This window comes from Ranitomeya variabilis, chromosome 4, assembly GCF_051348905.1.
Source record: "Ranitomeya variabilis isolate aRanVar5 chromosome 4, aRanVar5.hap1, whole genome shotgun sequence".
Classification (NCBI taxonomy): Eukaryota; Metazoa; Chordata; class Amphibia; order Anura; family Dendrobatidae; genus Ranitomeya; species Ranitomeya variabilis.
The window spans coordinates 21,885,189-21,909,280 of NC_135235.1; the positions used below are offsets into that span (position 1 = coordinate 21,885,189).

Genomic DNA, 24,092 nt, shown 5'->3' on the forward strand with positions numbered 1-24,092 from the left:
GATAAAAGCTCTGCATATAGATACACAGGGATAAAAGCTCTGCATTGTATATACACAGGGATAAAAGCTCTGCACTATATATACACACAGAGATAAAAGCTCTGCACTGTATATACACAGGGATAAAAGCTCCGCATTGTATATACACAGGGATAAAAGCTCTGCACTATATATACACACAGAGATAAAAGCTCTGCACTGTATATACACAGGGATAGATGCTCTGCACTGTATATACACAGGGATAAAAGCTCCGCATTGTATATACACAGGGATAAAAGCTCTGCACTATATATACACACAGAGATAAAAGCTCTGCACTGTATATACACAGGGATAAAAGCTCCGCATTGTATATACACAGGGATAAAAGCTCTGCACTATATATACACACAGAGATAAAAGCTCTGCACTGTATATACACAGGGATAAAAGCTCTGCACTGTATATACACAGGGATAAAAGCTCTGCATATAGATACACAGGGATAGATGCTCTGCACTGTATATACACAGGGATAAAAGCTCTGCATTGTATATACACAGGGATAAAAGCTCTGCACTATATATACACAGAGATAAAAGCTCTGCACTGTATATACACAGGGATAAAAGCTCTGCATTGTATATACACAGGGATAAAAGCTCTGCACTGTATATACACAGGGATAAAAGCTCTGCACTGTATATACACAGGGATAAAAGCTCTGCACTGTATATACACAGGGATAAAAGCTCTGCATATAGATACACAGGGATAGATGCTCTGCACTGTATATACACAGGGATAAAAGCTCTGCATTGTATATACACAGGGATAAAAGCTCTGCACTATATATACACAGAGATAAAAGCTCTGCACTGTATATACACAGGGATAAAAGCTCTGCATTGTATATACACAGGGATAAAAGCTCTGCACTGTATATACACAGGGATAAAAGCTCTGCACTGTATATACACAGGGATAAAAGCTCTGCACTGTATATACACAGGGATAAAAGCTCTGCACTATATACACAGGGATAAAAGCTCTGCACTGTATATACACATGGATAAAAGCTCTGCATTGTATATACACAGGGATAAAAGCTCTGCACTATATATACACAGGGATAGATGCTCTGCACTGTATATACACAGGGATAAAAGCTCTGCACTATATACACAGGGATAAAAGCTCTGCATTGTATATACACAGGGATAAAAGCTCTGCACTATATATACACACAGAGATAAAAGCTCTGCACTGTATATACACAGGGATAGATGCTCTGCACTGTATATACACAGGGATAAAAGCTCTGCACTATATACACAGAGATAAAAGCTCTGCACTGTATATACACAGGGATAGATGCTCTGCACTGTATATACACAGGGATAAAAGCTCTACACTATATATACACAGGGATAAAAGCTCTGCACTGTATATAGACAGAGATAAAGTATCTATAAAGCTCCAGGCCTAACTTCAAACCTACGGCAGGACAGTCAGTTATAGGCGGGCTGTCTCACCCAATTGACCTAGGAGACACAGGGGGGTAACAACAGGAGTGGGGCGACGCTAGAGTCCCGGAAGAGCTCCGAGCCTCCCCGTCATACGGGTGCGTCCTAACCATAAGATCTGGGGGACGTGGAAGAACATCAGAATCGAGTTGTGAGGGAACACGAGAAACAGACACAACAGTTGTGGGGACTATCCCGTAAGCTTAGCAGGGGAGGACCACAACACACAAGCGCTAGCAGGTAGGCACAGATTTCCACCTGCAAAGGGAGCTCTGGAGGTGCCATCGGACCGGCCGGACTTGCGCAGCCCGGTTAACCGTATTCCGGACTGAGGATCCTGAAGCCTTCAGTAAAGAGGTAAAGAGACTGCAACCTGGTGTCCTCGTTATTTACTGCGACCTGCACCGCACCACTACAACATCATCACCATCACGCACACCTCTCATTGTACGCCCCTCAGCAGGGTCACGGACCGGGTCTAGCCACCGTGACAACCCCAGAACAGAGACTCAGAGGCCCGGTACCGGCTACCCCTCGGCCCTGCGGCAGTGGGGGCGCTACAACTACATACACAGGGAGAGAAGCTCTGCACCTGTATACACAGGGAGAGAAGCTCTGCACCTATATACACAGGGAGAGAAGCTCTGCACCTATATACACAGGGAGAGAAGCTCTGCACCTATATACACAGGGAGAGAAGCTCTGCACCTATATACACAGGGAGAGAAGCTCTGCACCTATATACACAGGGAGAGAAGCTCTGCACCTATATACACAGGGAGAGAAGCTCTGCACCTATATACACAGGGAGAGAAGCTCTGCACCTATATACACAGGGAGAGAAGCTCTGCACCTATATACACAGGGAGAGAAGCTCTGCACCTATATACACAGGGAGAGAAGCTCTGCACCTATATACACAGGGAGAGAAGCTCTGCACCTATATACACAGGGAGAGAAGCTCTGCACCTATATACACAGGGAGAGAAGCTCTGCACCTATATACACAGGGAGAGAAGCTCTGCACCTATATACACAGGGAGTGAAGCTCTGCACCTATATATACGAGGAGGGAAGATCTGCAACTATATACACAGGGAGAGAAGCTCTGCACCTATATACACAGGGAGAGAAGCTCTGCACCTATATACACAGGGAGTGAAGCTCTGCACCTATATACACAGGGAGGGAAACTCTGCACCTATATACACAAGGAGGGAAGCTCTGCACCTATATACACAGGGAGAGAAGCTCTGCACCTATATACACAGGGAGGGAAACTCTGCACCTATATACACAAGGAGGGAAGCTCTGCACCTATATACACAGGGAGAGAAGCTCTGCACCTATATACACAGGAAGTGAAGCTCTGCACCTATATATACGAGGAGGGAAGATCTGCACCTATATACACAGGGAAGGAAACTCTGCACCTATATACACAAGGAGGGAAGCTCGGCACCTATATACACAGGGAGAGAAGCTCTGCACCTATATACACAGGGAGGGAAGCTCTGCACCTATATAAACGGAGGGAAGCTCTGCACCTATATACACAGGGAGAGAAGCTCTGCACCTATATACACAGGGAGAGAAGCTCTGCACCTATATACACAGGGAGAGAAGCTCTGCACCTATATACACAGGGAGAGAAGCTCTGCACCTATATACACAGGGAGAGAAGCTCTGCACCTATATACACAGGGAGAGAAGCTCTGCACCTATATACACAGGGAGAGAAGCTCTGCACCTATGTACACAGGGAGAGAAGGGCTGCACCTATATACACAGGGAGAGAAGCTCTGCACCTATATACACAGGGAGAGAAGCTCTGCACCTATATACACAGGGAGAGAAGCTCTGCACCTATATACACAGGGAGAGAAGCTCTGCACCTATATACACAGGGAGAGAAGCTCTGCACCTATATACACAGGGAGTGAAGCTCTGCACCTATATAGACAGGGAGAGAAGCTCTGCACCTATATACACAGGGAGAGAAGCTCTGCACCTACATACACAGGGAGAGAAGCTCTGCACCTATATACACAGGGAGAGAAGCTCTGCACCTATATACACAGGGAGAGAAGCTCTGCACCTATATACACAGGGGAGGAAGCTCTGTACCACCTATATACACAAGGAAGGAAGCTCTGCACCTATATACACAGGGAGGTAAGCTCAGCACCTATATACACAGGGGAGGAAGCTCAGCACCTATATCCACAGGGAGTGAAGCTCTGCACCTATATACACAGGGAGAGAAGCTCTGCACCTATATACACAGGGGAGGAAGCTCTGCACCTATAAACTCAGGGAGAGAAGCTCTGCACCTATATACACAGGGGAGGAAGCTCTGTACCACCTATATACACAAGGAAGGAAGCTCTGCACCTATATACACAGGGAGGGAAGCTCAGCACCTATATACACAGGGAGGGAAGCTCTGCACCTACATACACAGGGAAGGAAGCTCTGTACCACCTATATACACAGGGAAGGAAGCTCTGCACCTATATACACAGGGAGAGAAGCTCAGCACCTAAATACACAGGGAAGGAGGGCTGATGACATTTCTGAGGGGTTATAAATCCCCACTGCCCCTTTGCCAAAGGAGTTCCAGGAAATCCAGGACAGATGGTGAGGTGTCACACAGGCGGGCCACAATACGGTGTCACACAGGGTGGGCCACAATATGGGGTCACACAGGCGGGCCACAATACGGTGTCACACAGATGGGCCACAATACGGTGTCACACAGTCACACAGATGGGCCACAATACGGTGTCACACAGGTGGGCCACAATACGGTGTCACACAGGGTGGGCCACAATACGGTGTCACACAGGGTGGGCCACAATACGGTGTCACACAGGGTGGCCACAATACGGTGTCACACAGGGTGGCCACAATACGGTGTCACACAGGGTGGCCACAATACGGTGTCACACAGGGTGGGCCATAATGAGGTGTCACACAGGGTGGGCCACAATACGGTGTCACACAGGGTGGGCCACAATACGGTGTCACACAGGGTGGCCACAATACGGTGTCACACAGGGTGGGCCACAATATGGGGTCACACAGGCGGGCCACAATACGGTGTCACACAGATGGGCCACAATACGGTGTCACACAGTCACACAGATGGGCCACAATACGGTGTCACACAGGTGGGCCACAATACGGTGTCACACAGGGTGGGCCACAATACGGTGTCACACAGGGTGGGCCACAATACGGTGTCACACAGGGTGGCCACAATACGGTGTCACACAGGGTGGCCACAATACGGTGTCACACAGGGTGGCCACAATACGGTGTCACACAGGGTGGGCCATAATGAGGTGTCACACAGGGTGGGCCACAATACGGTGTCACACAGGGTGGGCCACAATACGGTGTCACACAGGGTGGCCACAATACGGTGTCACACAGGGTGGGCCACAATATGGGGTCACACAGGCGGGCCACAATACGGTGTCACACAGATGGGCCACAATACGGTGTCACACAGTCACACAGATGGGCCACAATACGGTGTCACACAGGTGGGCCACAATACGGTGTCACACAGGGTGGGCCACAATACGGTGTCACACAGGGTGGGCCACAATACGGTGTCACACAGGGTGGCCACAATACGGTGTCACACAGGGTGGCCACAATACGGTGTCACACAGGGTGGCCACAATACGGTGTCACACAGGGTGGGCCATAATGAGGTGTCACACAGGGTGGGCCACAATACGGTGTCACACAGGGTGGGCCACAATACGGTGTCACACAGGGTGGCCACAATACGGTGTCACACAGGGTGGGCCACAATATGGGGTCACACAGGCGGGCCACAATACGGTGTCACACAGATGGGCCACAATACGGTGTCACACAGTCACACAGATGGGCCACAATACGGTGTCACACAGGTGGGCCACAATACGGTGTCACACAGGGTGGGCCACAATACGGTGTCACACAGGGTGGGCCACAATACGGGGTCACACAGGCGGGCCACAATACGGTGTCACACAGGGTGGGCCACAATACGGTGTCACACAGGGTGGGCCACAATACGGTGTCACACAGGGTGGGCCACAATACGGTGTCACACAGGGTGGGCCACCATACTACGGGGTCACACAGGCGGGCCACAATACGGTGTCACACAGGGTGGGCCACAATACGGTGTCACACAGGGTGGGCCACAATACGGTGTCACACAGGGTGGGCCACAATACGGGGTCACACAGGTGGGCCACAATACGGTGTCACACAGGGTGGGCCACAATACGGTGTCACACAGGGTGGGCCACAATACGGTGTCACACAGATGGGCCACAATACGGTGTCACACAGGGTGGGCCACAATACGGTGTCACACAGGTGGGCCACAATGAGGTGTCACACAGGCGGGCCACAATACGGTGTCACACAGGGTGGGCCACAATACGGTATCACACAGATGGGCCACAATACGCGGTCACACAGGGTGGGCCACAATACGGTGTCACACAGGGTGGCCACAATACGCGGTCACACAGGGTGGGCCACAATACGGTGTCACACAGGGTGGCCACAATACGGTGTCACACAGGTGGGCCACAATACGCGGTCACACAGGGTGGGCCACAATACGGTGTCACACAGGGTGGCCACAATACGCGGTCACACAGGGTGGGCCACAATACGGTGTCACACAGGGTGGCCACAATACGGTGTCACACAGGTGGGCCACAATACGGTGTCACACAGGGTGGGCCACAATACGGTGTCACACAGGATGGGCCACAATACGGTGTCACACAGGGTGGGCCACAATACGCGGTCACACAGGGTGGGCCACAATACGGTGTCACACAGGGTGGCCACAATACGCGGTCACACAGGGTGGGCCACAATACGGTGTCACACAGGGTGGCCACAATACGGTGTCACACAGGTGGGCCACAATACGGTGTCACACAGGGTGGGCCACAATACGGTGTCACACAGGATGGGCCACAATACGGTGTCACACAGGGTGGCCACAATACGGTGTCACACAGGTGGGCCACAATACGGTGTCACACAGGGTGGGCCACAATACGGTGTCACACAGGATGGGCCACAATATGGGGTCACACAGGGTGGCCACAATACGGTGTCACACAGGGTGGGCCACAATACGCGGTCACACAGGGTGGGCCACAATACGGTGTCACACAGGGTGGCCACAATACGCGGTCACACAGGGTGGGCCACAATACGGTGTCACACAGGGTGGCCACAATACGGTGTCACACAGGTGGGCCACAATACGGTGTCACACAGGGTGGGCCACAATACGGTGTCACACAGGATGGGCCACAATACGGTGTCACACAGGGTGGCCACAATACGGTGTCACACAGGGTGGCCACAATACGGTGTCACACAGAGTGGGCCACAATACGGTGTCACACAGGGTGGGCCACAATACGGTGTCACACAGGGTGGGCCACAATACGGTGTCACACAGGGTGGGCCACAATACGGTGTCACACAGGGTGGGCCACAATACGGTGTCACACAGGGTGGGCCACAATACGGTGTCACACAGGGTGGGCCACAATACGGTGTCACACAGGCGGGCCACAATACGGGGTCACACAGGCGGGCCACAATACGGTGTCACACAGGGTGGCCACAATACGGTGTCACACAGGTGGGCCACAATACGGTGTCACACAGGGTGGGCCACAATACGGTGTCATACAGGGTGGGCCACAATACGGTGTCACACAGGGTGGGCCACAATACGGTGTCACACAGGGTGGGCCACAATACGGTGTCACACAGGGTGGCCACAATACGGTGTCACACAGGGTGGCCACAATACGGTGTCACACAGGGTGGGCCACAATACGGTGTCACACAGGGTGGGCCACAATACGGTGTCACACAGGGCGGGCCACAATACGGTGTCACACAGGGTGGGCCACAATACGGTGTAACACAGGCGGGCCACAATACGGGGTCACACAGGGTGGCCACAATACAGTGTCACACAGGGTGGCCACAATACGGTGTCACACAGGGTGGGCCACAATACGGTGTCACACAGGGTGGGCCACAATACGGTGTCACACAGGGTGGCCACAATACGGTGTCACACAGGGTGGGCACAATACGGTGTCACACAGGGTGGGCCACAATACGGTGTCACACAGGGTGGGCCACAATACGGTGTCACACAGGGTGGGCCACAATACAGTGTCACACAGGGTGGCCACAATACGGTGTCACACAGGGTGGGCCACAATACAGTGTCACACAGGGTGGCCACAATACGGTGTCACACAGGCGGGCCACAATACGGGGTCACACAGGGTGGCCACAATACAGTGTCACACAGGGTGGCCACAATACAGTGTCACACAGGGTGGCCACAATACAGTGTCACACAGGGTGGCCACAATACAGTGTCACACAGGGTGGCCACAATACGGTGTCACACAGGGTGGGCCACAATACAGTGTCACACAGGGTGGCCACAATACGGTGTCACACAGGGTGGGCCACAATACAGTGTCACACAGGGTGGCCACAATACGGTGTCACACAGGGTGGGCCACGGGACGCAGACTCCGGATCTTTTTGTACACTTTGTACGGGACGAGACTTATTAGCTTCATACTCCATATATATGGCTGTGTTGTACATAGCAACCAATCAGAGCTCATCTTGCATTTCTCTAAAAACAACCAATCAGAGATAAGCTCAAATTTCATTTTAAAAAAGCAACCAATCAGATCTCAGCAGTGTAAGAAGTGTCTGAGGCTGTGGTCTCATCCTGTCAGTCGGGGGCTTCTCTGACCTCCATCCTCCCTCCATCCTCCCTCCATCCTCCCTCCATACACAGTAATATGGAGTCGTCTCCTCCGCAGATATAACGGCTCCGCTCTTCTGCGGAGAATTTCTACAGGATTTTCCAGGTGGGATTTTTTTCTCCTTCATCCAGAGGAGCATTTGTGGGGTCAGACCCTGATGTTGGTGGGACGCCGGGCTCATAACCTCTATTATAGGATGGGGCTGAGGCCCGGGCTCTGTGCGGCCGCTCATGTTCCCCCTCCATGTCTGTATGGATCCTGTGCACTGGCACAGTCATGGGGGGCAGATGAGGGTCTTTCCCAAACTGTTCACACAAAGCTGAAGTTACAATTGTCCACAATGTCTTGTGCTGAAGTATTAAGATTTCCCATCACTGGTTCTAAGGGTCCGAGGCCGCCCCCTGATACCAGCACACAGCATTATCCCCCTCCACCATCTGTACAGGGGGCACAATGCGGTCAGGGGGTAACGTCCTGGCATTCACCAGGGACAATGGGCCCGGATGTGATATATTGGGGTGAGGAAACGAATGTTATATACCGAGGGTGAGGGGCCGGATATTTTATTCTGGGGAGAGGGGCCAGATGTTATATACGGTGGGTGAGGGGCCAGATGTGTTATACTGAGGGCGACGGGCTGGATGTGATATATTATGGGCGAGGGGCTGGATGTTATATACCGAGGGTGAGATGTTATATACTGGGGGCGAGGGGCTGGATGTTATATACCGAGGGTGAAGGGTCAGATGTTATATACTGGGGGCGAGGGGCCAGATGTGATATATTAGGGGCGAGGGGCTGGATGTTATATACTGGGGGTGAGGGTCCGGAAGTGATATATTGGGGGCGAGGGGCTGGATGTTATATACTGGGGGTGAGGGGCCGGAAGTGATATATTGGGGGCGAGGGGCTGGATGTTATATACTGGGGGTGAGGGGCCGGAAGTGATATATTGGGGGCGAGGGGCTGGATGTTATATACTGGGGGTGAGGGGCCGGAAGTGATATATTGGGGGCGAGGGGCTGGATGTTATATACCGAGGGTGAAGGGTCAGATGTGTTATACTGAGGGCGAGGGGCCGGATGTGATATATTGGGGGCGAGGGGCCGGATGTGATATATTGGGGGCGAGGGGCCGGATGTGATATATTGGGGGCGAGGGGCTGGATGTTATATACCAAGGGTGAACTGTCAGATGTGATATACTGAGGGCGAGGGGTCGGATGTTATATACCGAGGCTGAAGGGTCAGATGTGATATACTGAGGGCGAGGGGCCGGATGTGATATATTGGGGGTGAGGGGCTGGATGTTATATACCAAGGGTGAAGGGTCAGATGTGATATACTGAGGGCGAAGGGCCGGATGTGATATTTTGGGGGTGAGGGGCTGGATGTTATATACCGAGGGTGAAGGGTCAGATGTTATATACTGGGGGTGAGGGGCCGGATGTTATATACTGAAGGTGAGGGTCTGGATGTTATATACTGAGGGCGAGAAGCTTGAAGTTATATACTGGGGGCGAGGATCTGGATGTTATACACTGGGGGCAATGGGTCGGATGATATATACTGAGGGCAAGGGGCCGGAGGTTATATACTGTGGGAAGGGGCCGGATGTTATATACTGGGGGAGATGGGACCGATGTTATATACTGGGGCCAATGGGCTGGATGTTATACACTGAGGCGAATGGGCTGGAGGTTATATATTTTAGGCAAGGGGTCGGATGTTATACACTGTGGGTCAATGGGGCCAAGAGTTATACACAGGGGTGAGGAGCTGGGTATCATGCCCCGGGTTTTAGGGGCCAGATGTGATACACCGGTGGGCAATAAGGCTGGATGTTATAAACGAGGGACAAGGGGACGGATAATAATCACCAGGGGTAATGAGACTGAATGAGAAATCGGAATGCAGTGATTACAATGTGCGTCGTCTACTTTTCTCATAGCTGTTACCCTCAGTTCAGAGCACACAGCATTGATCATCTACAGTGGGTAAAATTAATATTTGATACACTGCCGATTTTCACGTTTTCCCACCTACAAAGAATTTAGAGGTCTGAAATTTTTATCGTAGGCATACTTCACTTGTGAGAGACAGAATCTAAAAATAATATCCAGAAAATCACATTATATGATTTTTGCATAACTAATTTGCATTTTATTGCATGAAATAAGTATTTGATACAATGGAAAAACAGAACTTAATATTTGGTACAGAAACCTTTGTTTGCAGTTACAGAGGTCAGACGTTTCCTGCAGTTCTTGACTAGGTTTGCACACACTGCAGCAAGGATTTTGGCCCCCTCCTACATACAGATCTTCTCCAGAAGTTCCAGATTTTGGGCAGTCGCTGGGCAACATTGGGTTTCAGCTGCCTGCAAAGATTTTCTATTGGGTTCAGGTCTACAGACTGACTAGGTCACTCCAGGACCTTGAAATGCTTCTTACAGAACGGAGCCACTCCTTAGTTGCCCTGGCTCTGTGTTTAGGGTCATTGTCATGCTGGAAGACCTAGCCACGACCCATTTTCAATACCTTTAATGAGGGATGGAGGCTGTTGGCCAAAATTTAACGTTACATGACTCCTTCCATCCTCCCTTCGACACAGTGCAGTCACTCTGTCCCTTTTGCAGAAAAGCACCCCCAAAGTAGGCGGTTTTCTTCACCATTCTTTATTGTTGGGACTGTGTTCTTGGGGTTGTCCTTCTTGTTCCTCCAAACACAGTGAGTGGAGTTGTTACCAAAATGGAAAAAAAGGGATAAAAAGGTGGATTAATTCTGCACTGCTTGAAAGATAGAAGTCCAAAATATATACTTTTGTGGTTTCCTGATGAAGGAGTCATAGTGCTCCGAAACACGTTGAATAAAGCCACTTTTTCATCTGAATATCCATTTGGACTTCTATCTTTCAAGCAGCGCGGAGTTAATCCACCTTTCTGACCCTATTACGCTTTTACTTTCCTTACAGCTTTTTATTGACTAACCATAATGTTTGAGACTGTGGTCCCAGCTCTCTTCATGTCACTGACCAGATCCTTCCATGTAGTTCTTTGCTGATTCCTGACCTTTCTCAGAATCATCCTTACCCCACAAGGCGAGATCTTGCCTGGAGCCCCAGACCGAGGAAGACTGACAGGAAAGGACTGGTGACAAAATTCAGCCTTGGCATTTGAAATCACACAGGCCCATGTTGTCCCCGTCCCCATGAACCAGATGGGATATATCACTAATATTACCCTGTGTGACAGGGTGTACGGCAGAGCAAGAAGGGACAACAGGCCGAGGGATGATTCAACAGATTTATTATCAAGAACGCTGGAACAGCACATGCAGGTAGATCTACAGAGTCCACAATTAGTCCAACGGAACAGATTCGGGGGCACCTCCCGATAATCCTTGTGCCAGCTAACAAAGCAATAGTCCACACGAGTCCAAGGGATCCCAAAACAATCCCACGAACGACGAGATATGTCCTCAGCTCAAGTCTCGCCCCATTCGCTTCCGCAGTCACAGATGGACGTGGGGTCTTGCCTCGGCTAAATGTACCTTCACACATAACGATATCGTTAAGGATATCGTTGCAACGTCACGCTTTTTGTGACGTAGCAACGATCTCGTTATAGTGTGACAGCGACCAACGATCAGGCCCCTGCTGGGAGATCGTTGGTCGTAGGGAATGATCAGGACCTTTTTTTGGTCGCTGATCACCCGCTGTCATCGCTGGATCGGCGTGTGTGACGCCGATCCAGCGATGTGTTCACTTGTAACCAGGGTAAATATCGGGTTACTAAGCGCAGGGCCGCGCTTAGTAACCCGATATTTACCCTGGTTACCATTGTAAAAGTAAAAAAAAAACAAACAGTACATACTCACATTCCGATGTCTGTCACGTCCCCTGCCGTCAGCTTCCCTGCACTGTCAGCGCCGGCCGTAAAGCAGAGCACAGCGGTGACGTCACCGCTGTGCTCTGCTTTACGGCCGGCGCTGACACAGTCAGTGCGGGAAGCTGACGGCGGGGGACGTGACAGACATCGGAATGTGAGTATGTACTGTTTTTTTTTTTTAACTTTTACAATGGTAACCAGGGTAAATATCGGGTTACTAATCGCGGCCCTGCACTTACTAACCCGATGTTTACCCTGGTTACCCGGGGACTTCGGCATCATTGAAAACAGTTTCAACGATGCCGAAGTCGTTCCCCTGATCGTTGGTCGCTGGAGAGAGCTGTCTGTGTGACAGCTCCCCAGCGACCACACAACGACTTACCAACGATCACGGCCAGGTCGTATCGCTGGTCGTGATCGTTGGTAAGTCGTTAAGTGTAACGGTACCTTAAGAATCCCCACTCCTTCTCCTTCAAGGGTCAACTCACATCTGATCTCAAAAATAAGAATGAATTGTCTGAGCTCCTGGGATCAGCCCATGAAGGGGTAGGGGTCACACCTTCTATTCAATGGTTGGGTCCACCAGAAGATTCTAGACTGGTCGGCTCCGCTTAGTCTATCCAGTATGTGCATTTGACTAACCACCTGCTGTGAGGAAGAATGGCTATTCCTTCACTAGTGGTGTTGACAAAGCTTAATTACATTATAGCTTAGGGCTGCAAGTATTGGGGGAAGGAGACAGGTTAAGTTACATACATCCCATGACATTGCAAAGTGTACAGTAAATACAACCAAAGAGAAGTCGCATCACATCATGACATATTATACAAAATACAGGACAGGGAAAAAAAGTACATATCATGACAATCCCTTCCCCTCCCAATTTGTGTACGTACTAGGGACCTCTACAGGTCGCTGGTTAAGTACACACAGGCATGGCTGACCGTACTCAGGGCTCCTCTTGCCTGGACAGTCCATCTGCATTTTGGTGTTGGCTCCCTCTTCTGTATTGTATGGTGCAGCTGTAGACTTAAAGGCGGGCTCCATTTTACATCCTCTTTGACTTAAACTCTGCTACCGGCACCCACAAATCGACATTGTAGCTCTCCCACATCATTTCCTAAGACAATATCTGCAGGCAGGCCCCTCATCACCCCAACCACGCATTGCTTGACCCCAAAGCCAAAGTCCAGTTCTACGCTTGCTTTTGGGATATTCTTCCATTGGCCTCCAGCTAATTCAATGGTAATCCCAGGTCCACGCTGTATTGCCTCTGGCCGAACAACTCTGGGATCAGCTATGGTGAGAAATGCCCCAGAGTCACAAAAACCAAGAACTCTCCGACCGTCCAGCATGACCTCCTGTACATGCTTTCTTTGAGGATTAAAGGAACTCGTGGCTGTGGCCCGCACCCCATAAACCCTTAATGGTCGAACATGGGTTTCTGAGCTATTAGGCAAATCAATTTGTAGCGGTGGCACCTCTTCCCCCGTTGTATTTGGCTGTAAATAATTGATGGGCTGATTCGGTGCAGGGTCATTCCTCAATTGACCCTGAGGGCAGGCATCTTGCAGATGCCCAGCCTGCCCACATCGGTAACATCTGCGCTGTATCGCACTCCTTCCCATGTGCACTCTGGGGACGGAGGTAAGGGAACCTGGAGGCTGATATCTATGTGACGGTGCATGCGGTGGTTGTTGGGGTTGAGACCGATTTCTCCACTGTATAGCTGGGCAGGTGGTCTGCAGATGCCCAGGATGCCCACATCCATAACACCTGCGCTCAACTACTTTCTCTCCTTGTAGCATTTCAGAGGAAGGGGTAGGACTAGCTGGAAGGTGAGTCACATGGGTATCAACATGAGGTGGTGGTCTAGTGGGACAGCAAACTTTGGGGACTGAAGGACAAGAGACCACTGGTGGTGGGGTGTTGGTATTTTTTACTCCATCCACCAGTAAATTTTTCCAATGAGGCTTGATAGTGAGAACCTCATCAGCTAAAGCAGCAGCTTGCTCCACTGTTGCTGGTCTCCTCGCATGCACCCATTCCTGGATCTCAGCAGGGCACTTGAAGTAGAACTGCTCTTTTAGGATAACCTGGAGGAAGGTCTCCCAGGTTAAGGCCTCCTGTGCCTCCAGCCAGCGATTACATATTTATTTCAGTCTGTGGGCATACATCTTGAAAGACACTTCCTCATCACAAGCGAAAGTACGAAACTGAGCCCTGTAAGTGTCTGGGGTAACAGCATAATGTTCTAGAATAGTCTGTTTAATCTCTGCATACTCACAGTTCCCCCGAGGGTCCATAGCTCTATAGGCTGCGGCAGCTCCACCCTCCAAGAGCCCCACCAGATGTCGGACTCGCTCCCTTTCCGGGACTTCCATTAATCGACACTGATGCTCAAAGTCCTGGAAGAAGCCCTCAATGTCGCCTGCAGCCTCATTAAACGGCTTGAAGTCTTTGCGGGACACTCTGGGGAGTTCCCTCATGGTGGGTGCTGGGGTTACAGTCTGTCTGGAGCTTCTAGCTGCTTCCAAAGCAATCTGCCTCTCCAGCAATGCCATCTCCTGAGCTCTGTGAATGGCCTCCCTCTTATCGTCTATGGTGGCCTCTTCTCCCAGCAATGCCAACTCCTCCTCGTACCACACAACCCACTGACTTTTTTGGGTATTTACCTCCGGCTGCCATCTTTCCTCCGTTTGCTGTGGGAATCCTTCCTCAGCGTAATCTTGCAGGCGAACTCCTTCCAAAGCCTCAATTAGCTGCTCCTTGGAGAGTCCCTTGTAGCTGACTCCCAGTTAACGGGCCTTTGTTTGTAGGTTCATCGCAGTCCAGTTCTTGTACTCTGCGGTGCTGGTTCCCGATGTTGATGGGCCTTTGTCCTCCATTCCTTCTGCTCTGATCCCACTGCTTGCCACCAGTTTGTGACGGGGTGTACGGCAGAGCAAGAAGGGACAACAGGCCGAGGGATGATTCAACAGATATATTATCAAGAACGCTGGAACAGCACATGCAGGTAGATCTACAGAGTCCACAATTAGTCCAATGGAACAGATTCGGGGGCACCTCCCGATAATCCTTGTGCCAGCTAACAAAGCAATAGTCCACACGAGTCCAAGGGATCCCAAAACAATCTCACGAACGACGAGATATGTCCTCAGCTCAAGTCTCGCCCCGTTCGCTTCCGCAGTCACAGATGGATGTGGGGTCTTGCCTTGGCTAAGAATCCCCACTCCTTCTCCTTCAAGGGTCAACTCACATCTGATCTCAAAAATAAGAATGGATTGTCTGAGCTCCTGGGATCAGTCCACGAAGGGGTAGGCGTCACACCTTCTATTCAATGATTGGGTCCACCAGAAGAATCTAGACTGGTCAGCTCTGCTTAGTCTATTCAGTATGTGCATTTGACTAGCCACCTGCTGTGAGGAAGAATGGCTATTCCTTCACTAGTGGTGTTGACAAAGCTTAATTACATTATAGCTTAGGGCTGCAAGTATTGGGGTAAGGAGACAGGTTAAGTTACATACAGTTAGGGCCCCTTCACACTGGTCGATTCTGCTACGATTACGACGCATTTGCGTCATATTCGACATCGCAGTACGAGCTCGTAGCCAGCGGTCACACTCTACGATGTTAACGCTTTTTCTGACGTAGTTGCGATGTGAACGTCACGCGTCGCAATCGTACGCTACCCTTCACACCGCCATAGTCCTACGACTCCGAGCGTGACGTATTACCAGCATGGGCGTGCTAAAACGTCACGCCCAATCAGGAGACAGGTATGCGGAAGCCCAACCCACGTAGTCGCATTACGAGCTCGTATGACCGCCGTCACATACTACGATTTCGACCGCCACAGCGAGACATTTACGACGAAAGAAAGTTCTGCTCTTTCTTTCACATCGTACGATGCTGGGCTGCGTCGCAGATCGTAACGCCATGTCACACTTTGCAACCTCGGAACGAGGACGGATAAACGTCACAAATCGAACGCTCGTTCAGACTTTGATTGCACAGTGTGAAGGGGCCCTTAGGTCCATATATATTTGGACAAAGACAACATTTTTCTAATTTTGGTTACAGACATTACCACAATGAATTTTAAACAAAACAATTCAGATGCAGTTGAAGTTCAGACTTTCAGCTTTCATTTGAGGGTATCCACATTAAAATCGGATGAAGGGTTTAGGAGTTTCAACTCCTTAACATGTGCCACCCTGTTTTTAAAGGGACCAAAAGTAATTGGACAATTGACTCCAAGGCTATTTCATGGACAGGTGTGGGCAATCCCTTCGTTATGTCATTCTCAATTAAGCAGATAAAAGGCCTGGAGTTGATTTGAGATGTGGTGCTTGCATTTGGAAGGTTTTGCTGTGAAGTAAACATGCGGTCAAAGGAGCTCTCCATGCAGGTGAATCAAGCCATCCTTAAGCTGCGAAAACAGAAAAAACCCATCCGAGAAATTGCTACAATATTAGGAGTGGCAAAATCTACAGTTTGGTACATCCTGAGAAAGAAAGAAAGCACTGGTGAACTCATCAATGCAAAAAGACCTGGGCGCCCACGGAAGACAACAGTGGTGGATGATCGCAGAATAATCTCCATGGTGAGGAGAAATCCATTCACAACAGCCAACCAAGTGAACAACACTCTCCAGGAGGTCGGCGTATCAATATCCAAATCTACCATAAAGAGAAGACTCTATGAAAGTAACTACAGAGGGTTCACTGCACGGTGCAGCCACTCATAAGTGTCAAGAATAAAAAGGCCAAAAAACATCTAAAAAAGCCAGCACAGTTCAGGAAGAACATTCTTTGGACAGATGAAACCAAGATCAACCTCTACCAGAATGATGGAAAGAGAAAAGTATGGCAAAGGCGTGGTACAGCTCATGACCCAAAGCATACCACATCATCTGTAAAACACGGCGGAGGCAGTGTGATGGCTTGGGCATGCATGGCTGCCAGTGGCACTGGGTCACTAGTGTTTATGGATGATGTGACACAGGACAGAAGCAGCCGAATGAATTCTGAGGTATTCAGAGCCGCCATACTGTGTGCTCAGATCAAGCCAAATGCAGCAAAACTGATTGGTCGTCGTTTCATACTACAGATGGACAATGACCCAAAACATAAAGCCAAAGCAACCCAGGAGTTTATTAAATCAAAGAAGTGGAATATTCTTGAATGGCCAAGTCAGTCACCTGATCTCAACCCAATTGAGCAGCATTTCACTTGTTAAAGACTAAACTTCAGAAAGGCCCACAAACAAACAGCAACTGAAAACCACCGCAGTGAAGGCCTGGAGAGCATCAAAAAGGAGGAAACACAGCGTCTGGTGATGTCCATGAGTTCAAGACTTCAGGCAGTCATTGCCAACAAAGGGTTTTCAACCAAGTACTAAAAATGAACATTTTATTTAAAATTATTGAATCTGTCCAATTACTTTTGGTCCCTTTAAAAACAGGGTGGCACATGTTAAGGAGTTGAAACTCCTAAACTCTTCATCCAATTTTAATGTGGATACCCTCAAATGAAGGCTGAAAGTCTGAGCTTCAACTGCATCTGAATTGTTTTGTTTAAAATTCATTGTGGTAATGTTTATAACCAAAATTGGAAAAATGTTGTCTCTGTCCAAATATATATGGACCTAACTGTACATCCCATGACATTGCAAAGTGTACAGTAAATACAACCAAAGAGAAGTCGCACCACATAATGACATATTATACAAAATACAGGACAGGGAAAAAAGTACATATCATGACTCCCTGGATGGAGGAAAGGAAGATTTACTACAAGACGAATATTTCTAATGATACCCGTGGCTGCTGGGGTAAGTGACGGAGTCAGCGACTTTGTGCTCCGTCACAACTCTTAACAGTATGGGTGTCTTGACAACACCGATTCTGTTAACAACGTAGCAAACAAGGCGGCCCATGACCAGACAGGCCCTTCTGGCATTTGCCAGAATTGCCAGATGGCCAGTCCGGCCCTGCGGACAATCATCTTGTGTTTCTTCAATTTTCTAATAATTGTGCCAACAGTTGTTGCCTTCTCACCACCTGCTTGCCCATTGTTCTGTAGCTCATCCCAGCCTTGTGCAGGTCTACAATTTTGCCCCTGATGTCATTAGACAGCTCTTTGGTCTTGGCCATGGTGGAGAGGTTGGAGTGTGATTGATTGAGAGTGTGGACAGGTGTCTTTTATACAGGTAACGAGTTCCAACAGGTGCAATTAATACATATAATGAGTGTGGAGTACGAGGGCTTCTTAAAGAAAACCTAACAGGTCTTTAAGAGCCAGAGTTTTGTTGGTTGGTAGGTGATCAAATACTTATTTCATGCAATAAAATACAGTTTAATTATTTAAAAATCATACAATCTGATTTTTTGGATTTTATTTTTAGATTCTGTCTCTCACGGTTGAAGTGTACGTACATTAAAAATTAGAGACGTCTCCATTCTTTGTAGGAAGGAAAACTTGCAAAATCGGCAGTGTATCAACTACTTATTTTCCTCACTGCATCTCCCATAATGGATGTGGAGTCAGCACTGACCTCATATCTCACAGTCTTTCAGTGCTCAGTACACACATTGGGGCAGGTTTATGAAAACTGCGTAAAAGTTCTTTTATCTTTGTTAGCCACAGCAACCAATCACGTTGCAGCTTTTATTTTCCGCTGTTCTTGGATTAGTTACTTTGGGCAAAAATGCCAATTTTACTTTTAGGCTTTTTTTTTTTTTAATAAACTTACCCTATTGCACTCAATGTGAGCCCAAATATGTCACAACTTTTTGCATTAAGTCAGTATCATATTTAAAGGGGTATTTCAAAAATGAAAAGTTATTCCTTATCCATAGAAATGGTTAAAACTTACTGATCTGACCCCTGGGATCCCCAATGATCCTGAGGATGGTTTTGAATGGAGCGGTGGTGCGCAAACTCGACCTCAGCCTCATTTGCTGTCTACGGTACTACAGGAGAAAGCGGAGCATGGCGTGTCTGTACGTCCATGCCGGGATACTTGCCCAGTACGTGGACTAACACTAGATCACACTGGATTTCCATAAGCTCTCTACATTCATCGTATTCATTCATACTCCGCTGTGTCGAGAGTACGTGTGATCTCACTGGAGAACAAATAGTACGCAGCTCCCAGGCACCGACCATCTCAAGAACTGGACAATATCACTGGAGAAAAATCACATAATACTATCCTGAGCTCCAATCAGTAGTTAACTCAGGACATCAAGAGGACATGCAGAACTAGAAAAACAGCTGATTTCTGCCAGACAGACTTCTCCACCAGTACACATGTTGTGTATGGTATTGCAGCTCTGCTCCCATCACTTTAATTGAGCAGTACCAGAAACAACCAGGAGACAGGATCGGCGCTGCTTCTGGAAGAAAGCTTACATTTTTATCCCTGTTAGATGTTTGATTTTGACATTACATGACTATAATCGATACCCTACGCACCGGCCAGGAACCTCGCCTCCTTCTCTCCATCACTCAGGTCAGAGTAAGCGTCGCTGTCCAACTGAGTGCATTTAGTGGTCGGAGGCGGTGGCTGACCCCAACTTTGCCATTCTATCATATGAGCAACACGTCCTGAACCAATTGCTGTAGGCTTGGTAACATGATCCTTCATCGTTCGAGAGACACCTGCAATGAAAGAGAAGAGGGTTATTATTGTGACTCCACGGTGAAGACAGACGGTCGGCCCAGGTCCGGGTGGAGATCATCACAGAATGTCCAGTACCTTTGACAGAGGATTTGGCGAGAGCACCAATTCCATACGCATTGGAATGTCTCTTCAACCGAGGAAGGATCGAGGTTGTGTCTTCCATTGATAGCTAACAGATCATAAGAGAGAGAGAGGAGATAATCGCTCAGGGAACGAGATGGACAAGAAATTAAAGATAGAGAGACAGGACAGGATCGAGAGACCGAGAGACGGACAGACATGAGACAGGTTCTGCTCAGAGCCAAGAGAGGTGGATACAGAGATCGTTGAGTGACTATGTAATCTTGCAGTGACAGTGATAAAGAGAAAGTGATCAAATGTGCAAAAAGAGAGTGTGAGCCAGTGGGGGGAGGGCGTGGGGGGGGGGTACGCTAATGGTGGCCGGACATGGTGCGGATTCTCCTAAGATTCACCAACAAGGTTTCACCTTTGGTGACATTTTTTAGTATTCCAGTTGGGTGGGTTTCCAACTTGGCTGCTTCAATATCTCCCATAGAGATAAGTGGACAGCATTGTCCACTTTTTACCTAAAAGAGTAATGGTACCCCCATTCTGGTGACTACTGAAAATACCAGCAAATCAAACATTTATGCCATATTAAATCTTCATTGAATCTTAAGAAACACTGCACATGTCCAGCTTAAAGGGTTTTTTTCGGGACTTAGATATTGATTGTCCTTTATTAGGGCAAAAGAACAGTCCACAGAAGTGGGGGAGAAATTGGAGTATCTTTAGGTATCCACTTTCTGGCACATCCACAATCTGCTGATTGAAGTGGCTTTGATGCTCCAGCGAGCGCTGTGTCCATTTTATAGTTTACCAATCACAGCGCCATGAATTTTGCAGTGGTTATTTTTGGTACTGCAGTTCTTTTCACATCTGTGTTATTGAAGTGAATGGGACTGAGCTGCAATATCAGGTGCAGCACCAAACATTTTGTAGTGGCTATACCTGGTATTGCAGCTTCACGAAAGTGTCTTGGACTAAGACGTACAGGCACAGGATATCTGATTGGATGGGGTGCAGGAAGTTGTACCCCTACCAATTTAATAGTTAATACTGAGAATAGAACATCAATATTAAAGTCTAGGAGAACCCCTTTAACTAAAAAAAAAATTGTTTTGTGTATTTTAGACATAGTGATTAGAAGAGAAAGAAGTTGAGAAGTGTTCTTACCCATCAAGTCATCATTATAAATAAAAAATGTTGCTGATGTTTTTTTATGATGTTTTTTATTTCTGTGACTACTTGGAAAACCATCAGTAAGCTTTTAGCCTTTTTGCTGCCTTTAGAGATAGATTATCCTCTTCTCTCCAAAAATGGATGTAGAAAAAGTGCAGTTACGGACTTCATCGGAGGTGTATCAGCTTAGGCAAAAACAGAACCACACCTGTCCATAATTCCTTTAATCTGGCATTAATGGAACCCTTTGGGTCTGATAGTCAGACGTTGTGGATTATCACACATTCATAGAAAAGTATATAAAAATGTTACTGTTAATATGGCTGCCTGAAAAATCTGTTTTCATACTTTGGAAATTGGAGTGTTAAAAGGAACCTGTCATCGGAGCTATGCAGCCCAAACCATGGGTAGCCTGGATGAGATCTAGGGTGCATGATTGCCACCAGGTATACACGGGATCTCTCTGAAATGCTCGGCGGTACAGGGATCCAGCTGGAGATCCTAACAGTCTGGCACCACTCCCGGATGCCTCTTCCCAGCGCTGCTAGAATGATTGACAGATCTTTCCAATAGTGAGTGACCTGTCAATCACCTGGAGCAGCACAGGGAAAAGCCATCAGGGGTTGGTGCTGGACTTGTCTACTCTCTGTCTATGGTAGCGCAAACAGAAAAAGCGGACGTAATAGCTTAATTAAATAAGAAATCCATACGTGACTATGTATAGTCGCCAGCATATATACGTCCTTGACAATAAATGGCCGACCATTCGGAGATAGACAAAAACTGAAAAAAACCTTGAACATGGATAGCCAACAGAAAAAGGTCATGGGACACATACAGCTCTGGCAAAACTTAAGAGACCACATATCAAAACCCTGTCATGGCCGCCCAACTCTATACCTGACCCCCATTGAAAACCTCTGGAATGTAATCAGGAGGATGATGGATAGTCACAAGCCAACAAACAAAGAACTGCTGATATTATTGTACCAGGAGAGGCATGAGGTCACCCAAAAGAAGTGAAAGACTGGGGGAAAGCATGCCATGACGCATGAAAGCTGGGATTAAAAATCATGGTTATTCCACAAAATATTGATTTCTGAACTCTTCCTGACTTAAAACATTAGTATTATTGTTCTAAATGATGATGAACTTGTTTTCTTTGCATTATTTGAGATCTGAAACCACTGTTTTTTGGTTTTTTTTTTTGACCATCTTTCCTTTTCAGAAAAAAAATACAAAATTTATTGCTTGGAACTTCGGAGACATGTTGTCAGAAGTTTATAGACTAAAAGAACAATTTACATTTTACTGAAAAATATACCTATAAAGAGAACAATCAGACAAACTGAACATTTTGCAGTGGTCTCTTAATTTTTGCCAGAGTTGTATATAAATAATATAAAATGCCTTTATTACCAAGTGAATGGCAGACAGATGGCACTGTGTGCAAGAGTGCCCACACTATCGTGAGAGATAAAAATGACAATAAAAGAAAAACATGTATAACATCCAATTAATGTAGACAACTGGGGACCACCAAAGAGGGAAAGTGTTATAGACCAGTTTAACAGAACATCCTAAATATTGAGATGCATGAAAGTTCTATATTAAACGGCCTCATCATAGCAGAAGACGAACAAAAAAGTGAGGACTACTCATAAACACACCCATATTGGACAATAGTTGTAAAGAATATATATGGTGGGCACATGGTTAATATTTTTACAAATTAATAAAAAGATTTAAATTAATAATATGAACAAATATATACTTAATAGCGTCCCCAACGTACTTTGCCCAAATTTAAAATCATGTTTGACATGCTACTGCCCAAAAATATGCCAAATGAACCAGGCTATAGCAGCACAACAATAGAACAGTGTAATATACAAGGTCAAACACACATTTGAATATAGGAATCCTCCTGAAGAAAAAAATGAATAAAAAATCACTGCATGATGCACATTTGCAAGATAGATGTACAGTGTATCTATCAATAATTACCTGGTAGTGGTCTAGTGGTGGTCCTCGGTTTGAGGTGCGGCACACACCCCGACGCGCGTTTTCGGAACTGAGTCCTTCGTCAGTCCTAGATAGATACACTGTACATCTATCTTGCAAATGTGCATCATGCAGTGATTTTTTATTCATTATTTCATCTACTATTGTGCTGCTATAGCCTGGTTCATTTGGCATATTTTTGGCCAGTAGCATGTCAAACATGATTTTAAATTTGGGCAAAGTACGTCGGGCACGCTGCTAAGTATATATTGGTTCATATTATTAATTTACATTTCCCCACCATATATTTTCTTTATGACGATCATCTAATATGGGTATGTTTATGAGTAATCCTCACTTTTTTGTTCGTCTTCTGCTATGATGAGGCCATTTCTTTTATTGTCATTTTTATCTCTCACGATAGTGCGGGCACTCTTGCACACAGTGCCATCTGTCTGCCATTCACTTTGTAATAAAGGCATTTTATATTATTTATATATGTATGTCCCATGACCTTTTTCTGTTGGCTATCCATGTTCAAGGTTTTTTTTGGCTTTCTCTCTGTCTATGGTCCCAAGCCAAGGGATCTTTAAAGCGTATTTTTGCAATCGTGCAGTCAGTATCTGATTCATGCTACCCACGGTTTGGGCAGCATGAATCAAATGATAGGTTCCTTTAAATGTAAAGGTGCTCGTGGAAAGTAAAGCAACGTGAGACAGTGAGTGCAGAGATATGTGAGACAGTGAGTGCAGAGCTACAGAGAGAAGAGATAGGCAGGGTTAATGCTGGACTCACATTAATTCCGTCCCAGGAAAAGTCTGTTCGTGTCTGAGAGAGAGGGAGAACAGTCACATGAGAGGCAACACAGAACCAGACAAAGCAAATGAGAGAGAAACAGAGAAGACGATGG

General features: G+C 47.6%; 1 protein-coding gene and 1 long non-coding RNA gene across 6 annotated transcripts in view; one reads left to right on the plus strand and one right to left on the minus strand.

Moving 5' to 3' along the window:
- The window catches only part of FAM131B (family with sequence similarity 131 member B), a 115,781-nt gene that overhangs the window by 12,205 nt on the left and 79,484 nt on the right, over positions 1-24,092 (minus strand). For 2 of the 4 annotated variants that reach the window (XM_077258096.1, XM_077258094.1), the window contains 3 exons: positions 23,978-24,010; positions 20,012-20,105; positions 19,729-19,914 (listed from right to left, as the gene is read on the minus strand). In XM_077258096.1, the coding sequence (XP_077114211.1) occupies positions 19,729-19,914; positions 20,012-20,105; positions 23,978-24,010 (313 nt within the window). The remainder of the gene's footprint in view (positions 1-19,728; positions 19,915-20,011; positions 20,106-23,977; positions 24,011-24,092) is intronic. The other 2 variants (XM_077258097.1, XM_077258095.1) reach the window with 1 other exon arrangement.
- The window catches only part of LOC143769482 (uncharacterized), a 126,660-nt gene continuing 110,889 nt past the window's right edge, over positions 8,322-24,092 (plus strand). For both annotated transcript variants that reach the window (XR_013214410.1, XR_013214409.1), the window contains exon 1: positions 8,322-8,464. This is a non-coding gene — a long non-coding RNA (uncharacterized LOC143769482). The remainder of the gene's footprint in view (positions 8,465-24,092) is intronic.